This window comes from Vipera ursinii (genome assembly GCF_947247035.1).
Source record: "Vipera ursinii genome assembly, chromosome: Z".
Taxonomy (NCBI): Eukaryota; Metazoa; Chordata; class Lepidosauria; order Squamata; family Viperidae; genus Vipera; species Vipera ursinii.
In genome coordinates, this window is record NC_139517.1 from 14,677,301 (window position 1) to 14,699,290 (window position 21,990).

The 21,990-nt window shown below is 45.2% G+C and overlaps 1 protein-coding gene across 4 annotated transcripts in view; it reads left to right on the plus strand.

Moving 5' to 3' along the window:
- Positions 1-456: 456 nt before the first annotated feature.
- LOC310650294 (myosin-10-like) overlaps positions 457-21,990 on the plus strand; it is an 84,627-nt gene continuing 63,093 nt past the window's right edge. For all 4 annotated transcript variants that reach the window (XM_083379153.1, XM_083379155.1, XM_083379154.1 and 1 more), the window contains exons 1-5: positions 457-499; positions 13,318-13,676; positions 18,292-18,448; positions 19,960-19,987; positions 21,340-21,442. In XM_083379153.1, coding sequence (XP_083235279.1) covers positions 13,320-13,676; positions 18,292-18,448; positions 19,960-19,987; positions 21,340-21,442 — 645 coding nt within the window. In that variant the 5' untranslated portion in view covers positions 457-499; positions 13,318-13,319. The remainder of the gene's footprint in view (positions 500-13,317; positions 13,677-18,291; positions 18,449-19,959; positions 19,988-21,339; positions 21,443-21,990) is intronic.

Consider the following 21,990-nt stretch of genomic DNA (forward strand, 5'->3'; position numbering starts at 1 on the left):
AGGAGGGGGAGGAGGGTCCTGATGGAGAGCTTGTACTGGAGAGGAGAGACTCCTGGTTTGCTTCTTTTTTTTCCTCCTCTTCCCCTGAGGGTCTAGCCTCTGACGTCATCTTAATTCCCCCTCCAGTAGACAATAGACCTCATTCATCCTTCCCCCTTCCCCCTCCCGTCCTCTCCCCCAACTGTTCCCACATAAAGAAGCCCATTCATCTTCTCAAAGGGCCCCCCTCTACTCTGCTTCCTGTGGTTGGCGAACTCGTCTGTCAGTCAATCCCCCCCCACCCTCCCGCGCGCGCCAAAGGGGTGTGCGGGTCTGCCCTTTCAAGCCTTGCAGTCACGATCCCCCCCTCCTAAAGAGCAGCGTTGCGGCCACACCCTCTCCTCTCCCATTGGGCGGGGTGGGCGGGGTTACCTCAGCCGGACCCCTCCCCCTAGCCATTGGCAGCTCAGTTGCGGCTGGGCCTCGGAGGCGTGCGGGTGGCGCTCGGTGATCTGCTAAGGTGCCGTAAAGCTTATTCGTTATTTTCTCCTCCTTTTCTGTTTTTTCCTAATTTAAATTTTCTGTACGGCTGTCTTCCTTTGGGTTTCCCCCCCCCCCTTGAATCTGGCGAGTCTGGAGAAAGGGCGGGAGGGTCCGCAAAATCTGGGTCCGCAAAATCTGCCTTGACTGTATGCAAGACTAAATTGCTGATGGATTGTGCAGAGGTGTGTCCTTCTCAGTTAATTGGGGTGAGCTTAATTAAATCCCTCAGAGGGCAGAAAAGATGGCATTTGGCTTGCACCGGGTAGTGCAATCGGCACAGATGATTTTTTTTTTATTATTGCTTCCCCTAATTAAAAAATAAATAAATCCAAATTGCTGATGATTTTACCCATCCACCTTACCTTGAAAGTGGGCTGAGTTGAGAAAAGACCGGTCAGCTTGTATCCAGTCGCGCTTCTGTGGCCCGTGATGGTGAAACTGGGCCCCTGCTTTTCCTTGCCCTCATTTGTCTAGTAGTTCGTAAATGGCTAGCTTTTGTTCACCAGTCTGTGCCTTTAATTCCCTTCCCTCTGTAGTTGTTCATGGCTCTGCTACCTTGATTATATCCATTTCACTATTCATCTGTCAGTTTCCCCCAACCAGATATTCTTTAAATGTGTGCATCTCATCATCCTTAACTCTCCCAGCCTGGTATCCTCCAGACGTTTCAGACTGCATCTTCCATGTTAGCTGTAGATTATGGAAAAGCATCTGGGCGAGGAGGATACATGGTTGAGGAAGACTTCCTTATGCCCTTCCTGGCTGCCAAATTTCTGCAGAGTCCTTTCTGAGCCAGCTCTCTCCTTCCTCCATCCCTGCTTAAATTTCCTTCTGGGCTTTGCTTCTTGTGGATAGACATTTCTTTCTCTTCATTCAGCTAGTGACTAGTAGTATAAAAATGCCACTGCTTTGAAGGGGTGGAAATTATTGTGCTTGCCAGAGAGAACATACCTTTATGAGGCCATGCCTTTCTTTATAAAGTTTTTTTTTTTTTTGCTTTCTGAGTGGGTCATTGTGTCTAATTATGAAGCTTAATGAGAAGAGATGTTGGCATAAAGTGAATTTGACTTCACGGAAGGAGACTTCATCTGGAGATATTTGGAAATGACAAAGGAGAATGAATGTATTACAGCTTCTGTTATATTATCCATACTGCAGGACTTAACTAACAAGAAGAGGCTTGGCCTAGCTGTGGACACCCAAGTAACTTAAGATAGGCTTCTGGGTTTCAAAGACTTTATTTATTCTGCTATTCTTTTCAACATCCCTCCCTCCAATCTCATGACATTGCGTGCACTGTCTACATGTAATATATCTGCTATGTTCAGGCATGTAATAAGGAGACTACCCATGGACGAGTCATCCCATGGCAGTAAAGTGTGATGGGTGCTGCACACATTCTTTGGATTTACAGCAAAGCAGTTGTGATTTCTCTGTGTTGTTCTCAAAATAATATTAGCTATTCCAGGAATGTAGTTGTATTTTTCCAGAATGAGAAAGGGGAACATTCTTAAATTGAGGTTTTGAGGTTTCCTACATGTGTCTAACCTCAAATTTAAAGCAGCTGGGGAAAAGTCTGAATTTAATTAAGCCAATTAGGTATTTTATTTGACTGTCCACCAAAATGAACAAACCAGATCCTGGAATGTTTAGCATTTGGAACTTGCTATGTCAACAGAATGGTGAATTCCAGAGGTGGGTAGCAATGTTAGTCTGTTACAAAGAAAATAACACTGGCCCTTAAGGAGCAATATTTTATGTGGCATAGAGTTCTGTTATGAACTAGAGATAATTTCTGTAAATGGAAGAAGAAAAGAGTGGAAACTCTTGAACTCTGTGCTGAGTCTCAAAAGGAAAAGGGATGAGAGACTATGCAAATGATTAAATTTGACAGCGCTTGGAATTTTGAAGTTTGTGATCATTAAGCACCCTCTCTAAAACTATATAATTTTTAATGATAGAAATGGTAAAGTAGAAATTTATTAACATCAATTTTGTAGGGTATTTTTTTATCTAAAGCTTCATTTGCCTTTATGTTTGCTATTCAAATCAGATTTAAGTGCTATTTGAGACATTTGCTGGCTGTTTCGTTCCACATATTTGAAGAACTGAATATTCTATTTTTGATTGGGAATGTATGTACTTTAATGTTTCTGTGGCTGGAGATGCTGGCAAATTCTTTATGGGAAAGGTGAAAGAATCAGCCACTTTTAAGAAGAAATGTGCTGATTTAGGGGTTTTTTTCCCCCCTCTGTGGGTTAAGTAATGGGCTAGAAGAGTGATTTTTTTTTGTTCTTTTCTTTTTTCTGAAGTGGGTTCTAAAGAATCCGGTTGAACGTGGCACTTGAGAAGAGAGCTGGTTGATTTTCTTCGTTTCTCAAGGGTTTTTCCTTAGGCCTTGTTTATGCTGGACTTGAGCACCAAACGGGTTACGTTGTAAGCAATTGATATTTATAGCAGCAACCAGCATGCCAGTGCCATGAAAGCAACCTGCTCCCTGCCCCCCCCCCCGCCCGCCCCCCCTCCTGGATGGGACAGGGATCTTGACAGAAAGCATTAGAGCGTGGAGGCATTGTATGAACTGCCTGGGAAAACAATTAGCAGGCTTCTGGTAACCCCTGGAGGGTGGGGGAAGCGTAGGAGCCATGTGGCCAGGCTCAGAAGTTGTATACTCTCAGACATAAACTACACACACACACACACACTCACACACGTCCTCGTAGCCAGTGACACACATTTGAGTTGGGTTTGTTATTTCAGCCTGGGACTGTGATAGCTGTAAAGATAGTGACTGTCAGCTCAGAGAGCCTTTGAGTATTCGCAAGGCCTGGCGCCCGGCCACTTACTTTCCAAAAGTTCCTTCTGTTTGTTTGTTCCCTTGGATTTTTCCCCCAAACATTGTCTATGGAATCCTAAAACTCTCTGAAGTTCCACGAGATTCTGGGGCGGGGAGGGGGGAGGGGGGGGGCGGGAATCAGTGAAAGGTAGCCGGTTTTTAATAATTAGAATTTTATCTCTCAAGTGGGCGTTCTCAAGAAACATGTTTTTTTTTATAAAACAAAACACAAACAAACAAACTTTCCACAGTCTGAATAAGTTTGAAACCCCCCCTCCCTGCCTTAATGCATTCATTGCGTATTACATTGTGTATTGCACAATCTCAAGTTCAAAGCTTACCCTCTTAATCATTTACCCCTCTTTGCTTGCTTTTTTAAGAAGTCCTAAAGCCCCATCTGTAAGGAACAACCTTTGCTATAATCCTCTTGGTCTTCTTCAATGAGTGCTTCCCCCAGGTGTGATGAAGTAGGGTTCCCATCATCCTCAGCAAGCACAGGGATGGTAAAAAGCACTGCTATAGATAACATCAACCTTCCCACGAGTAGGGCAGCTTTTCTGACTTCAGATTTCTGATAGGGAGGGAGGGAGGGAGAGAGGAAGGAAGGAAGGAAGGAAGGAAGGAAGGAAGGAAGGAAGGAAGGAAGGAAGGAAGGAAGGAAGGGGTATTTGTACGGAGATATATGATGGAGATGTCACTTTAAGGAAATTGAATATGTGCGGTCTCTAGAGACAATATATTGTGAGGCCTGTCTGGTTGTGGGCTGGCATGGAGGATCAAATTAGTCCCATTTTATAGCCCTGACATGCATTCAGAAGGTTTCTAAAAGTGTTCATTGACTATTTGTAGCAGAACCATCGGCTTCACTTGAGCACACAATTGAATCTCACTGCCTTAATTGGATCTGAGTGTGTTAAAATGGTCACACCTGGGAAAGATAATTCCTCGGAGACTGACTAAATGTGTATTTTTGAAATGGGAATGTGAGTTTGCCGTTGAATTATTGAATGGAGAGTTGGTACTTTTTACGGTGGCCCCTGACATAGCGCTGTACTATAGGAACAGAACCGTGGAATAACTTAGTTATTCTTAGGCACCCATTGTCTGCCAACGAATAATTTGAAAGTGAAATAATTGTACTGCATTATGAAAATGCAGAGCTGTGCTTACTGTATTTGTCTTTCATCTCTTTTTTTTTGCCTTCATCTAAAAGATAAAGAAAACAAGAATAGGCTAGAAGGTTCAAGAAAATCAGGATTGTGGCATGTGCAGTGTCATTATTTGATGTGCTGGAGGAAAACCCGAGGAAGGCTTAGGGTCCCGATCTCTTTCCCAGGCATCTATCCTGCATCAAATGCAATTATGTTTTGCCATCAGTGCTACCTTTGGACCTGGGAGAGTGATAACTGCCATAATGACAATAGCTCTCTTTCTTTAGCCTTAAAAGGTGTGTGTGTTTGTGTGTTCGGTTATAGTCCAAATGGGGAACAAGTCAAGAGTGATAATACGGTAGGAGATGAGCAGGCTGAGCTGGAAGGCAGAGTTAAATGTGTCATCTGTTTGGAGTCATTTTGCAGCCACAAGAGATCCAAGTCCAGCCCCCTGTGAATTCTGTTGACCCTTATCTAGTGCCAATTTAGTTTTGACTGTTAGTTGACCGGATTCTTGTGTGTAGGCAGCAATAATAAACTCTTTTATGCTTTGAACTCAACGAGTGCGCCTGGTTATTTGCACCTGGCAACTGCAGTTGTTTGTGTCACTCAAATGTGGTGGGGAGATTGAATGCCATGGGTTCTTGCTTGCCCATGCTGGTTGCTTTTTGCCATGGGTAAACGGGAGGGAGGGGAAGAGTGGTCCCTAACATTTCTCAGTGTCATTGATGGCGTGTGACACGTCGCCTTATCGAAGGGGAAGATCACTTATTTTTCTTAATGGCAAACTTAGTCCGCCTTGCTCACCAAAGGTTAAGCAAGTAACATATACAGTCCTTGGTCAATGGAGACGGATGGAGTCATATGGGATACCTCTTGGGTTGATGGCAGTAAGATAACTGTGGAAGTCTTTGAGCTCCTGCTAAGTGAGTAAAGCTGCTTTATTTGGGAATGGTCTGTGTTGGGCATGAGATGTTCTGGGATTTGTTGCATCCTCTCATTGGGGTCGAGGGGGCGATTGTTCGAAAAAGAAGTTTGGACAGGTGAAAAACAGAGGAGAATCATTCTTAACTCAGATAGCTCTAATCAAGCAAATCCAGTGTGCAATTCAGGCCACTGGCCTTCTAGAGGTTAAGGCAATAGGAGAGGCAGCCTCAGTCAAAAAAATATTCCAGTCATCTCAAGGAAAAAAAACCTCCTGTGGTTATCTGAACTAACAATTATAGCAAGGCTTCAGTCCCCAAGATGCCTGTTCCTGTTCTTAACCCACTCAAGTCCATCCTGATCTGACACCATCTTCTCCAGGCCCAAGAGAACTCGGCAGTCCTGGCACCCAACCTCTCTCCCTCTTTAAATACTGGGCACCACTCCCTTCTGACTCCTCATCTTCAAGCAGCTTTGAAGATGTGATATTTCAACTGGCACCTCTGCCCAAATCTGTGCTTTTTGCCTTTTTACCCACACCACACCCCAGAAGGAGACGCATTTGGAACCAATTACCCCTGGGCATGGTGCCATACCTTGTGGCTTCCTTTTGGACGATGCAGGCTAGATCAGCTCCCTAGGCCTAAAAGCTCTGTATTTTTCAGTATAATGCAAATGTCCCAAAGATTTATTATATCCTCCTCTCCCCCCCCCGCCTCATTTCCTTTTCCTTCGTCCAAGATCGCCCAGCTACATTTTTCATTTTGTCCATTTGGTGCCTGGAAGGCGAGGGCTTGAACTTATCCTTGCTGATCAGGTTGCCGTGTTTGCCAATGCCAGCTGGGTTGTGGGGTTTTCAAGGGCATTCTTGCGATTCCATCGCGGGCACTGCCAGTCTTAGAGCACCATTGACCGGAGTGGGGGAATTGACAAGCAGCTTGCAGGAGGCAGGCTAGAGAGTAGGAAATGCCCCATAGGTGATGCATTGATCAGGCTTTGCAGGACTGATGGACAAAGATAATGAGGGTCCATTTACAAGAAAATATGTTGATCCACACATTTGCGCACAGTTTCATTTGCATGGGTTCAAATCCAGAGATTGTTATGAGCCGTAGGCCATCCAACAGTTTGGACCTCACTTCCTATCAGCCTCAGCCAACATGGCCAATGGCAAGGGATTATAGGAGCTGTAGTATCAAAACATTCAAAGAGCATTAGGATATATTTAAAAGGATTCAGATTATATCAGCTTTATATCAAGCTATGCACTGAATTGGACCCCCTTTTCCTTACTGACTTACTACTACCTTTCATTTAGTGAAGTTACAACAGCACTGGAAAAAGCGACATGACCCTTTCTCACACTTATGACCGTTGCAGCAGCCCCATGGTCACGTGATAAAATTCAGATGCTTGACCACTGACTCATATTTACAACGGTTGCAGTATCCTGGGGTCGCGTGTTCACCTTTTGCGACCTTCTGACAAGCAAACTCAACGGGGAAACCAGATTCGCTTAGCAACTGTGTTCCTGTCTTAACCACTGCAGTGATTCTCTTGACGACTGTGGCAAGAAAGGTCATAAAACGGGGCAAAACTCACTTAACAACTGTCTTAGCAATGGAAATTTCGGGCTCAGGGATGGTTGTTAAGTATGGGGCCTGCTTCTTTCGCGAGAAATCTCTCTGTTGCAACCTCAGTTTTTAGTTGAAGTGAGAATTACATATAACACACAACGGTCCAGAGGCTGACGAACCACAGTGCCTAGCGTAACCAATGGTGTGGAATGCTGGGAAATGTAGTTCTGCAGCACCTAGAAAGCCACACTGGAGGAGTATCTCCTGAAGTCCCAAACTTCCTTCCATTTCTCTCCCTGTTCCCTGGTGGGATCTTCTTTCCTTCTTTTTTTTTTTAAAAAAAAAAGGAAATATGATTTCTAGGGGAGGGGCATTGTCAAGCAAAGGACTCCTCCATTAATTCCCCAAGAGGGTTGAGGCAATTATTTGCCACCACTTAATGGCCTCACCCTGGGAATGCCCATCAGATTAATGAGCCAAGGAGGGCACCGTTGGTTTGTTAGTGCCAGGCTTGTTAATGCCACTCAGTTGGGCACTGTTGGGCAGGACTCTGAGTAGCTTGGCGCCTGTCTCGCCTCTGACTCGTTTGGCTAGGTTTTGTCCAATCCCCAGAGGTTGGGTGGGAATGTGACCTAGTGGGAGGCAGCATTGAATGTGCTGGGAGCTGGGAGGAGAAGGAAGTTGGCGTGTGAATGAGTGCACAGAGGAGGCTCGTCTCAGGACTGAGTTTGTTTAGAAAGAGATTTGGCTTGGCAGCCTCGGATTCAGGACTGCTCCGAGCACAAAGGCTGGGCCCCAAATGCAGGGGTGGCTTACCTCATGAGCTGGTAATTGTGGTGTTAAAAGACAATGAATTCCTACCCATCATTTTTGCACACTTTTTGGTAAACAAGTTTCTCAAACGCGGTAATCCAAAACTTTGGGATTTTCAAAGGAAAAGTTGGAATTCTGCTGGAATAACAGAAGGCCGGGGGAGATAGTGGAATTGTAGCAGCCACCCATAAATGTTGGGATTAAATTTCCCCTACCGTACTTGCATAACTTGGTTGTTACATTCACAGCACACCCTCCATTGTTTCTACCCTATAACCACAGCCCTGTGAGGTGTTTTGGGCTGAGAGAGATATGGACCTGCCCAAAACCACTCAGTGAACCTGGGTGGCCGAGGGGAGACTTGAACCCAGGTCTCCCTGCTCCTAGTTCAACCTTTAAATCTCTGCTATCCATTAGTGACTTTCACAAGCCTGGAGAAAGCTGGTTATGTATAAAAAGTGGGCTGTCTAAGGGGAAAATGTGTATAAAAAGAAGTTCTAAAAGATGTAGGAACTGGGCCATTACAGAATGCCATGTGTGGGTCAAAATTCTAGTAGGTTTAGAAAGTGAATGACCGCCAATATTTGACTATGGAGATTGTCAGTCATCTAGGACAGTGTTTTTCAACCACTGTTCCGCGGCACACTAGTGTGCCGCGAGATGTTGCCTGGTGTGCCGTGGGAAAAATTGAAAAGTAATTATAAAATACTTTCTTTGTGTTTATTTGATTCCTATTCAAGAGAATTACTTTATATATAGTCAATATAGGCACAGAGTTAAATTTTTTAACATTTTCTAATGGTGGAGTGCCTCGTGATTTTTTTCATGAAACAAGTGTGCCTTTGCCCAAAAAAGGTTGAAAAACACTGATCTAGGACATGGTTGTCCCAAAGGTGTTTTTTCAAGAGGCAACTGGACTTTCTTGTTATTCTTTGAAGAGGTCTCGCTTCTCATCCCAAGAAGCTCCTTCAGCTCTGACTGAAGAATTCAGCCCCACCATCCTGTCAGAGCTGAAGAAGCTTCTTGGGATGAGAAGCCAGACCTCTTCAAAGAATAACAAGAAAGTCCAGTTGCCTCTTTGGGACACCAATATTTGACTTTTTGGTAAGCGTTTGGGAACATGGAAAGCAATTAATCCCAGCTAAATACAAGTGAGCCTTTCTGTGGAGTAGGAGATATACTGGTTGGGGAATAAGTTGCAGTGATTTCTGAGCTTCCTGGCAGAGCTGTGGAAGGCCGTTTGTGGGTAATAGAGAATTAACCGCTGTGTAAACCGGCAGGTATGGTTTCTCCACTTAAGAGCCCAGTGTTAACCTGAAAGCAAGTAGGAGTTATTCGGTTCTGGGCAGGGGTGTGGCAGCCTCAGCAGGTGGTTGCCAGGTGCAGGAACGTTCAACGTTGCACCTGTCTTGGTTGGAAGCCAAAGGGTGTCACTTACCGCCCTTTGGTCTTCTGGGAATAACTGGAGCCATTTTCCATAACTCCAACCCATTTAGCCCTTTACCAATTCTCTTCCTCCTTTTCTATCCCGGGACTCTTTTAATTTGTCCAGTCCACTCGTGCCCACAGACCCATACAGACGTGCACACCCGCCTTTCCTGTTACTTGCAGCCTCTTCCGTAAAAAAACAAAGTATTGGGAGATCAGAAGGGAGGCAGATCAAAGAGTATCTGTTATTTATTTTTTTGTTTTGTTTTTTGAAGTCCCTGTTATCTGCTAGTGTGGAATTCAAAGGATGGGACCTGGGCCAGATTTGAGGAGAAGGCACTGGTGTGTTGTTTGAAGACTTTCCTCTTATATCACAGCCTCCTCCTCCTCTTCCTCCTCCTGCCAAGTTCCTCTTAAAATGACCCGCACTGGAGGGTTGGGAATGACAACTTTAATTTTCTGTAATATAATGTGGGGGCATTTGGGGAAATACAGGTAGTCCTCAAACTTGCAACAGTTTGTTTAGTCACCGTTCGAAGTTACAATGTGATTTTTGCACTTGAAAACTGTTACAGCATTCCTGTGGTCATGTGATTAAAATTCAACCGCTTGGCACCTGACTCACCTTTGTGACCTGCGATCCCCTTTTGTGACCTTCTGATAATCAGAGTCAATGGGGAAGCCGGATTCACTTAACAAGGGGCAAGAAAGGTCGTAAAATGGGAAAAATCCCGCTTAACAACTGTCTCGCTTAGAAGCAGCAATTCTTAAAAACTTTAGGAAAAAAACCCCCCAACGTTGTAGACATTTAACAACTGCCTTGCTCAGGCAAGGGAAATTCGGGGTTCAATTGCGGTCGTAAGTCGAGGACTATCTGTAGGGATGGTAACCATGGCTGAGGGATGCTGTGCAGCCAAAGCCTTCTCAAGGCTCTACTGTATACAAAAAGATTTCTGCTTTTAAGGCACTGACCAAGCTCAGAACCTGACTAGGAAATAATTTCCTTAATTTGTTCTGCAGCTTTTTAGGACAGACTCCTGGAGGTTTTGCTCCTGTCTCCTTCGCGTTTCAATTTGCTACAGAGTAGGAAAATTAGGAAGGGTTTGGTAGCGCTTTTTCTGACAAGTGAATTTTATTTAAAAGGCGTGCGAGTTATAGCTTAATGCTTTTTAGCCACTTTTTAATTAGTCCCGGTAATTATCTCTACAGCGTAAGAGAAGGCATTAAGGAGCTGGGTGGCTTGGAGCCTACACCGAGCGCTTTTTCCATTCCTGCAGAGTAACTATTATGAGCTCCCACACATCTGGTGTTTCTGCTCCCGGTGTCTTTTCTGCGTCTCGACATGCCCGCTTTGGACCCTGGGCAGACAGCAATCAGCAGATTTAAGCATGCTGCAATAGGTGTTGAAGGTGTTGAGTTGTAAGGCTGGTGTGATGGAGCAGAGGTGATCAAAGAGACCTACCTCCTCATTGTTACCGGTTTCTCCCAGTAAGAAACCAAGGATCTGGTCACAGAACGAGCCCCCAAGCAAGGGCAAGCATGTCTGGCTTGAGCGACATAAGGCAGGCAAAATTTCTGCTGAGCCACGGAGCTCAGCAAGAGTCTGGAAAGGGGGTGGGTGGGAGAGGGCTGGAAAATCTTGCTCATCAACCAGAGTCTGGACTGTTTGCCAGGCTGTTTGGCAGGAGGGGAGAGCGGTGTGGATTTTTAGGGAGGAGAAAGTAGTTCTCCTAGGAGGTACTTAGAAAGGCAGCATTGGGACCTCTGTTGGTCTCTCCTGGTATCCCTGGCCAAGTGGAATTCTTCAGCTACATTTGGAGCCTGCGTTCTTTTTTTTCTGGTGTTTCTTCTTAACTCTATTTCCATTTTCCTGGTCAAGTCTCCTGAGAAGAGTTTGGCTAATTGTGACTAGAGCACAAAGCTGGAAAAAGATTTAGCTTCTTCCAACTTGTAGGAACAAAGAAGTTGGAGAGGGATAAGGAGGGATAAGAGCCTTTGGAACATCCTTAAGTATGGGAAAGATTTCTTCCTGCCTTTGCTCTGTCACTTGCTGCCATAAACTGCAGTTTATTTTGTACGGAAGGATGATAGTTTACACCAGACACATCAAACACAAGGCCCGGGGGCCGGATCCGGCCCGCGAAGTGGTTTCATGTGGCCCGTGAAGCCATCCTGGAAACAGTGAGGGAACAGCCCCCACTGCCTTGGCCCTGGCCCAGAGACCCTCCTTCTGCCAGAGACCCTCAGATCTGTCCCACTCCTGCCCAGGCCCCCATAGGCACCCTTGATGCGAACGATGTAGAGCTGGCCACGCCCACCCAGTAGGCCATACGCACTCTAGCCACGCCCACCCAGTAGGCCACGCCCACCCTGGCCATACCCACCCGGCCCCCTGAGGGCAACCGCAATGCTGATGCGGCCCTCAATGAAATTGAGTTTGACACCCCTGGTTTACACCAACCAGGAAGCGAGCCATGACTGTCACATGGGCTTGAATGCGCATGCAGAATGTTTTCTGGAGTTTGCATATTTTGTGTACATAACTCAAATGGCTAACACCATCTGCATTCTTCTCATTTTCACAAGTTCAGGCCCAGCCAAGAGTGGCATACAAAATTAGGATCTTATCTTCCAAAATATGACAATTTTCTTTACAAAGCTTTTCCTTGTGCTTTTATGTAAAAGGGAGGACAAGTGATGATGAAAAGGGACTACAGGAAAATCTGTTACGGATAGTCCTCGACTTAAAACCACAACTGAGCCAAAACTTTCCCTCCCTGAGCAAGGCAGTTTGTTAAGTGAGTTGCGCTCCATTTTACTACCTTTCCTTGCCTCGGTTGTTAAGTGAGTCATTGCAGTTGTTAAGTGAATCATGCATCGTTAAGCGAATGTGGCTTCCCCCATTGATTTTGCTTGTTGGAAGCCTGCTGGGAAGGTTACAGACAGTGATCACATGACTAGGGGATGCTGCAGCTGTCATAAATACATGTCAATCGCCATGCGCCCGAATGTTGAGCATGTGACCGTGGGGATGTTACCGTGGTTGTAAGTGTGAAAAATGATTATAAGTCACTTTTTTCAGTGCCTTTGTAACTTTGAATGGTCATTAAACATATCGTCATAAAACAAGGACTACCTGTATTTAAGACTGTCTCCCAGCCATGGTGAGTAGCGGTAGACAAAATAGAAAATAATGTGTTTCATATATCTCAATTCAGAGTACACTGGAACTAGATAGCTCTTGACTCCATGCACTTTTTATTGCAAGGGGGGCAAGTATGGCAACTTTACAACGAGTGGACTGCAATTCCCAGAATTCCTGAGCCAGCTGGCTTAGGAATTCTGACAGTTGAAGCCCACAGGCTGTAAAGTTGCCATACTTGCCCACCCCTGTTTTGCTGTCTTCATTTCCACCTTCTCTCAACCCCCTGGTTTTACTTCCTAGTCATTATTTTGCAAATACATTCTGTTGGCGTGAGGGTGTTTATACAAGAAGTCTAAAGGTTTGGGAGAAGTTTACATTCTGAGGTCAAGTAAAAGCTACAAATATTCCACTTCCATCTCTTTTCTCTTGCACCACTCCAATTTTTCTGTCCATTTGCGTCCCTGAGTTTGGGGAAAGCAACCGAAAGTATAAAAATTGCTGAAACAGTTGAAAAAATATTATAGCATAGATTTCTGGGGATATTCTGGTATGATGAGGTTAAAATAAAAGGTGCACCATCCAGAGTCCCTCTGTGAGGGAGATGGGCAGTTTTAATATTTGATAAATTAAATAAGAAAGAGGTAGGGAATAGTCTATAGCAGGGGTCTTCAAACTTGGCCCTTTCATGACTTGTGGACTTCAACTCCCAGAATTCCTCAGCCAGGCACACTGGTTGAGGAATTCTGGGAGTTGAAGTCCACAAGTCATGAAAGGACCAAGTTTGAAGACCCCTGGTCTATAGAGAGCTGTCACACTTAAGGGACATGGAGAATTTAGCATTATGATACTAGAACTGAGACTAAAGATTATAGCATCCATCAGTGCCTAATTTTTCCTGGACTTTCCCCTCTCCTTTTTCAGCCATGGCTGTCCGGACCCCTGTACAACGGGGTGACGCCACCGCCGAGAGATACCTGTTTGTGGACCGGAACCATGTAGGCAATCCAGCCTCACAAGCTGATTGGACGGCCAAACGCCTGGTGTGGGTCCCGTCTGAACGCCATGGCTTTGAGGCGGCTGGGTTGCGTGAAGAACGGGGAGATGAGATGTTGGTGGAACTTGCTGAGAATGGGCGTCAGATGCTGGTGGCCAAAGATGACATCCAGAAGATGAACCCACCCAAATTTACCAAGGTGGAAGACATGGCAGAACTGACCTGCCTTAATGAAGCCTCGGTGTTGCATAATTTGAAGGACCGCTACTATTCGGGTCTTATCTATGTGAGTTTGCCTTATGGAATGGTTTGTTTTCCATGCTTCCCTCTCTCTCTCTTCACTTCTTTCTGTCTCTCACACTTTTTAACCACTTCCATCTTCCTTGTGACATAAACTAAGGGACCTGTAGTCCATTAGTCCAGCTTCCTAGTGCTTCTAACTAGGGCTTACTTAATACGATTCATTTCCCTGTTTAATTCCAAATGGAACCCAGGAATTGTGGCTTGCAGCAGCCATGTCTCTCTCAGATGGCCTAGCTCAGGAACGTACCGGCCAATATTCCAGATGGTTTGGGCCTCAACCATTAGCCAGCATGACCAAGTTGCAAGTCGTGATGGGAATTAATGTGGTCCCATCACTCTTGATACCCATCAAGATACCTTAAGAAGAAAACTTCCAGATTTTAAACTCTGACGCGCTGGACTGTTTCCCCGCTTGAATGGAATGCAGCTTTGGTTAGATGCCAAGCTATTCCCTCTGAGCAGACGTCAGGACTGGAAGAGAAGAGCTGATTTGGGACAGAAAGTTGGGTTTTTTCCCAGCTTGTGAAGTGCCTCTGTATTTGCAATAATGCTAGACAGGGTGAGTTGGACCTCCTTCACCTCATCATGCAGAGCTCTTTTCAAAGGGAATGAGCAGGGGACATGTGTTTCTTCTGCCCTGCTGGTTTCCCTGGCACCCAAGTGGGCACAAAAGGCTACCCTGGGAGGCCTTGTGCCAAAGCATTCCCTCAACGGTACGTCATCTCTGACTCGCAGACAGCGCAGTGCCCATCCCCCCCCGCTGCCTCTGATGATCTCCACCCTCGAGCTGGGTATCGGGGTGGGGAACGGACTAGACCTGTTCAGCCAGAACAGTAGTCGTCAGGGTGTGAAATGAATTCTCCCGAGGGCGCCGCCGTCAACCGCGGCAACAACACGCTACTTCTTAGAAGCAGGAAACTGTACTCTTACCTTCTAAGAAGCAGCCTGCATTTCTGCAATTCAGCCACATGGAACCCATCTTTAAGATTATATATATATATATAAAAGGGACGCGGTGGCTCAGTGGGTTAGGACACTGAGCTTGTCGATCAGAAAGTCGGCAGTTTGGCGGGTCGAATCCCGAGTGCCGCGTAACAGAGTGAGCGCCTGTTACTCATCCCAGCTTCTGCCAACCTAGCAGTTCGAAAGCACGTAAAAATGCAAGTAGAAAAATAGGGACCACTACGGTGGGAAGGTAACAATGTTCCGTGTGCCTTTGGCGTCTAGTCATGCCGGCCACATGACCACGGAGACGTCCTCGGACAAGCGCTGGCTCTTCGGCTTTGAAACGGAGATGAGCACCGGCCCCTAGAGTCGGAAACGACTAGCAGTCATGTGCGGGGGAACCTTTACCTTTTACCTTTATATATATATATATACACATATATATATACACATATATATACATACACATATATATACATACATACATATATATATATATATATTTACTGAGAAGGGGATTCTTCAGCCTTCCTAGGCAGTTCCTTTGACAACAGCGCTGGCGTTTTTCTTGTAAATCGACTTCCACCTGCCCTGGTGTCACTCCAGCCTGTTCCTTTTCCAGTTTGCTCTCCCGGCTGCTCCTTCCTGGGTACCTCAGCCTGTGGCAAAAAGCATTTTTAGCCTCACCCTCAGCAATCTTTCCCCTACTTTTTGAGCTCTTGATGCATTCAGTTCCTAAGATCCTCGGGCAAGGTGGTTAACAGAATAATGGGAGGTTACATTCCAATGCACCTGAAAACACTCCAGGTTAGGGAAGGTCATTTCTGCATATTTCCCTTATTGTCAGCCAACAACGATGGAGTCAGGTGACTGAGGTCAAATGGACAAAATTTGTCTGTTGGCATGGAGCTAGAAACCTGTTTGGGAAAGTAGGTAGGCTAGCAATAGTATGCCAAAAGGAAAAATGTATGCTTGGATGCAAGTAAGGGACACCCACAGGCTTTGGTGCATGAAAGCTTGTTGAAATTAGCTTTTATTACGGGGTTGAGCAATGCCCCATGATCTCTTTTGATGCCTCCTGTAACCCCTCATCCCTTAATACCCAATGTTGGTTTTCCACTACCCTGAGGTAGGACATTTTATGAAAATAGCAATAGCAATAGCACTTAGTCTTATATACCGCTTCCTAGTGCTTTACAGCCCTCTCTAAGCAGTTTACAGAGTCAGCCTATCGCCCCCAACAATCTGGCTCCTCATTTTATCGACCTCAGAAGGCTGGAAGGCTGAGGTGACCTTGAGCCAGTGAGAATCAAACTGCTGGCCGTTGGCAGAACTGGCCTGCAATATTGCATTCTAACCACTGCGCCTCCATGCCTCTTATAATATAGCTTCAGGTACATTTTTACATTTGTAAAAATAATAAAGGGATACAAATAAATAAATGGTGCTTATAGGCTGCAAGCAAGACAGGAGTTTAAAAAGAACAAAGGAAACATATATTTTGTCCCCTTGAAAAACTTTAACGACGTCTCCCCCCATTCATTTTGCATCCTGCCCTGGCTCCTCTTTGGCCATCAGGAGGTGGCACATCCCTTCATTCATGGGACATCGGCAAACCATTTTCTTTTGCCAGCAATTTATTTTCACTGTAAATACGTTCTGAGGGCTTTACCAAGAAGGAGGCAAGCCTTGATAGGTTTTGTTTTGGGAGGGTGAATTCTAGAGGAGGTGCTATTTTATGGCCTCCATATATTCTTGGGATTAAAAAAAGAGAAGGAATTGCTCAGGCTTCCGCGCTGGGTCATCCTTCAGATGTGCAAATCACTTTCCAAGGTTCCCAAGCCTGCGCTGTACTTCCAGAGAGGAGCCAGAGTTGGGAAGCAAAGAGAGGAAAAGAGTCCCTGCAGATTTTTCTCTGCTGCCGTGTTTTCCCAAAAGCAAGGCCTACCCCGAAAATAAGCCCTAGCTTGATTTTTGGGGGGTGGGCATAATATAAGCCCTGCTCAAAACTAAGCCCTACTTTTGGGGTGAGGCACACCCCTAACATTCAAGGCAGGGTGGGGGTAAGGGGGTAAAGCTGCCCCACACGCAGCCAGGCCTCACACCTCCCAACACCAGTCAAACCGCTGCTTGACTTCTGCGGCCGCTTGCTGCCACCTGCAGCCGGACGCCATGTGCCGCATTGTGCCGTTGCCGCTCCTCCCAGCGGGACGCCACATGGTGCTTCGGGCCACTTCTATTGCTCGTCCACTTTGGGCCGCTTCTGTTGCTCATGGCAGGAGGCCACGTTGCTCTTTGGGCCCTTTGAAACGTGTCGGGGCATGGGAGGCCTGACTGCAGTGGTCCTAGGATGAGACATTCTCCTAAATTAAGGCCTACTGCCTCTTTTGGAGGCAAAATAAATAAATAAATACAAGACCGGGTCTTGATTTCAGGGAAACACGGCATCCATTGCCGACTATAGGGAGCAGTTCTTATCTCTGTTTCAAGACCATTGAGCCAGCACTGTCTAAGCACCTTTCCGCAGTCGTGTGGCCAGCATGATGTTGCGGAGTGCTGTTTCTTCTCCACTGAAGTGGTACCTATTTATCTACTTGCATTTGCAAGCTTTCAAACTGCTAGGTGAACAGGAGCTAGGCCAGGGGAAGGCAACCTTGGCTCTTTTATGACTCGTGGACTTCAACTCCCAGAATTCCTGAGCCAGCCATGCTGAGGAGAAACGGAGAGGTTTCCAAGCTAAGCCATGCTGGCTCAGGAATTCTGGGAGTTGAAGTCCACAAGTCATAAAAGAGCCAAGGTTGCCTAGCCCTGAGCTAGGCAGAGATGGACACTCACTCCATTGCATGACGCTCGGGTCTCAAACCAAGCCATGTTAATCATTAAGCCATCACGCCTTAACTATGGAGCCATCCTGCTTCCCAGGGTTGGGAAGGCTGACCAAAAATATCCCATTAATTTTTCATTTCAGCAGTAGGGAAAAAAATAATCTCAAGTTTGGAACAGCAGATATTCCCTTTTCTTGCCTGCAAAATATGAAAATTGGGTTAGGGTTAGGCGCCGGGTGCTGTTTCTAACATCCATCTCCCTGTCTGTCTGGGATCACACATCACGTTAAGCCTTTGTTTTTGAAAAGTTCTAGTGCCTTAATCCACACATAATGCTTAGCTCTAAGCTATGGATTAATAGCCCAAAAGTCTGGGTTCATGTAAAGAGGAACCCAAACAAATGGCATGTCTGGCTTAATATGATGTGTGAATTAGGTCATCGTCATGCTTTAGAGTTAAAAATAGCAGGCAGGGAACTTGGCTTCTCCCTCTTTATTTTCTGACCTTTTTTCAGGATTTTTTTTTCTTGAAGCAGAAAGAAAGTCTGTTTTTTAAATACTTTTTTTTTTCCTTTGGAAGCAGCAAGAAGAGACTGGACAGCCATTTGTCTGAATTGGTGTGGGGTTTGCTGCCTGAGCAGGGGGTTGGACTAGATGACCTCCAAGGCCCCTGCCAACTTTTTTATTTTGTTGTTGTTGTTATCTTAGAAAGGAGAGTATTTGAGAGCAAGCTATAGAGTCCAGGAAGATGTGCATACAAAAAAAGAACTGCAGTCATATTGGGGGGGGCTATTCTGATGTGACTTTCCGTCTTCCCTCCAAATGGCAGACATACTCAGGGCTCTTCTGTGTGGTCATCAACCCTTACAAGAATTTGCCCATCTACACAGAACAGATTGTGGAGATGTATCGGGGCAAGAAACGTCACGAGATGCCTCCCCACATTTATGCCATCTCTGAGACTGCCTACCGAAGCATGCTGCAAGGTACATGCTGGAAGACCCACAAAAGAGAGGGGAGAGGGGAAGGGGCTTTATTATATGTCATCAGTGGACAGAGTACAACCCTGGAGGCTCAGGGGGCTGATTCCATGAGACCCTCCACCTAATTTCAAAAGCCTTGTGCAAGCCTCTGCTGAGATGCCTCACTCCAAGTCTAGCAATGTGCTGTGGGGAATAGAATAGAATAGAATAGAATAGAATAGAATAGAATAGAATAGAATAGAATAGAATAGAATAGAATAGCAAATATGGAATGGAATGAGAATAGAATGGAATAGAATGGAATGGAATGGAATGGAATGGAATGGAATAGGAAATGGAATGGAATGGAACGGAACAGAACAGAACAGAACAGAAGAGAACAGAATAGCAAATATGGAATGGAATGAGAATAGAATGGAATAGAATAGAATAGAATAGAATAGAATAGAATAGAATAGAATAGAATAGAATAGAATAGAATAGAAAATAGGGAATTGAATAGAAATAGTATAGAATGGAATGGAATAGAATAGAATAGAATAGGAAATGGAATGGATTGGAATAGAATAGAATAGAATAGAATAGAATAGAATAGAATAGAATAGCAAATATGGAATGAGAATAGAATAGCAAACAGGGAATCGAATAGAAATGGAATGGAATGGAATGGAATAGAATAGAATAGAATAGAAAATAGGAAATAGAATAGAATAGAATAGAATCTTTATTGTCACTTTGAATGTACACTAATCGGCATACATTAAAATGAAATTTCATTGCATTCAGCTCTCAAAAGGTCACCACCTCCGATATACACTACAAAAATATGACAAAAATAAATAAAATACAGAATAATGAATATATCCCCACATATATTATATGACAATATAATAAGAATAAGAGAGAGGATTTGAATGGGTCTGAAAAAGAAAACCTAAACGACCCTTTCAATTTTTGATTCAGGCCCTGCTCCCTCTTAATTTCCCCTTCTTGCTCTCTAGGAAGTACATCCACGATTAAAATTAGGTTACCCACTTTGCTGTGAGAAATAATAGGGGCAGGGGAGCTGTGAATGGAAAGGTTTAAAGCAGTGGTTTTCAACCTTTTCCTCCCCGTGGACTCCCTTTAAATACCTTTTGTGGCCACAGACCATGGCCATGGACTCTCAAGACTTAAGATTTAAAGCACTAGACTTGACAAATGATTCATAGACCCCCCCTGTGACAACATCGTGGCCCCCCCAGTAGTCCTCCTACCGCAAGTTGAGAACCACTAGTTTACAGAATTCCCTATTCCAGGCTGAAGCAGAAAGGAGAAGAATGGGTAATTTTAGGGTGTATAATGGATAGAGTGTGCAGATGGATAGAGATAGGGAGCTGATGAAGTCTAGCACTCTGGTTGGTGGATGGACGATTGCAAGTGTGTTTCAGATGCCTTCCTGCGGAGGGAAAATGGTCTTCAGGAAATGGGAGCAAACAATTTTGATCTGATTCTTTTCTCTTTCTTGCCCCCAGATCGAGAGGATCAGTCGATCTTGTGCACGTGAGTATGGCTTACGGTGGGGAGGGTCTGTTGAAAGAGATGCTCAGAGGAGAGAGAGCAAAAATTGTTCTGCACGGGTGTTACAAGAGGCTCTAAAAACTTGATAGCCCAAAGTGCTAGCCCTTCATTGCACTGCGTGCAACTATAGTTGGAACAGAAGCAGTCTGTCGGTTTAGTCCTGTAAGAAATATAGTACAAAACCTGGTTTAATCAATCCTACAGTCTTAAAAAAAGTCATTGGCCAACTGCCAGCTTCATTCCTGTTTCCTTCAGACTGGAAAGAAGTAATTTGTTTCCTTTTCTCCCCCTTGTAACAAATGTTGCTCTAACCTGGGATAGAAGCTAAGAAGTTGATCTCATTGAAAATGAATCAGTAATTAAGCAGAAACTGTGTATTGCTCCCTTCTGCTTTCACCTACTTAGGTAAAGGTAAAGGTTCCCCTGCACATGCGTGCTAGTCGTTTCCAACTCTAGGGGCCAGTGCTCATCTCCGTTTCAAAGCCGAAACGGAGCCAGCACTTGTCCGAGGACGTCTCCGTGGTTGTGTGGCCGGCATGACTAGACGCCAAAGGCGTACGGAGCGCTGTTACCTTCCCACCGTAGTGGTCCCTATTTTTCTACTTGCATTTTTACGTGCTTTCGAACTGCTAGGTTGGCAGAAGCTGGGACGAGTAACAGGCGCTCACTCTGTTACGCGGCACTCGGGATTCGACCCGCCAAACTGCCGACCATCTGATCGACAAGCTCAGCGTCCTAACCCACTGAGCCACCGCATCCCTTTTCACCAACTTAGTGCCTTCCAAATGTGCTGGGATTAAAATTCCCATTTTGCATAATTAGAAAAGGCTGCTTTAGAGTGCCCAAATCCCTTTCCATATTTTACTCAGCGGTCCTTGTGAATAAGATGATGAGAAATGTTAAAAGTTGGGGGGTTTTTTTATTCCAGCTATTCTGATAGACAAAGATATATCCATTTTTTTCTTACCCTTCCCTAAATTAGGCTGTTGAACAACTTTTTAACAGGACAAAAGTTACCCTAGATCAGGACTATCCATATTAAGCCCAACCACTACTTGACCATGATATTTTTTTTAGTATTATTACTGTAATATTGTTCCTGGTGAGTTTGTGATCATGATGGAATTGGAGCCGAGGACCTTCTGGATTCCTGGTCCATACTTTTTGATCGGATGCTGCTGACGGGACAGGTTCAGAAAGCAAAAAATTCAGAATTTCAGAAATACTGAACTTGATTCCTTCTCTGTGGAAACTGCAGCTCTAAGCTCGGCCCTGAGAAGGAGAGGTATGAGCGTGTTCCATTTGTTTTCTCATCTGATGTCTGTTCTCTGCAGAGGTGAGTCCGGTGCTGGCAAAACAGAGAACACGAAGAAAGTGATCCAGTACTTAGCACATGTGGCTTCATCTCACAAAGCCCGGAAGGACCATAACGTGCCGGTGAGTGTGAGGCCACATCCAGTTTCAGCCACAGCAGCAGCCACCTGCTCTCCCTTGCGTTGCAAAACCTAGAAAGGGCATGGCATTCTGGTATGACCCCTTTGCCAACTCTGGTTTTGCATTCCTGAAGTGGAGCCAACGGGCTCCCCCATCTGATGCCTAGGAAGTAACCCGACATCTGATTTGAACCAGGGCCAGTCTGGAAGCTCTTCCAAATACCAGCGGATGGCCCTGGCATGTGTGAAAAGGTGATCCCTGAAAAGCCTTTCAAACGCGTGCAAAAGTGCTTTCCCCTCTTCTGTCACTCAGCACACCTACTGTCTGCCCATCTGGAATTTGGCTACCGTGCCTGTGGCACCCACCCAGGCAGGATTGAGAGTCAGTGTTGGGTTTGAATTAACATCGTTTCCTTTGTTGAAGGAAATCAGCTCTTGCTTGGCCTTTTCACATCATTCCTTTCAGCCAATATGCCAGCCATTAATCACACTTTTCTTCCTCTTAATATAGTTTCAGGGCCCTTTTGGTTGCTTCCTCCCAAGCTCAACTGC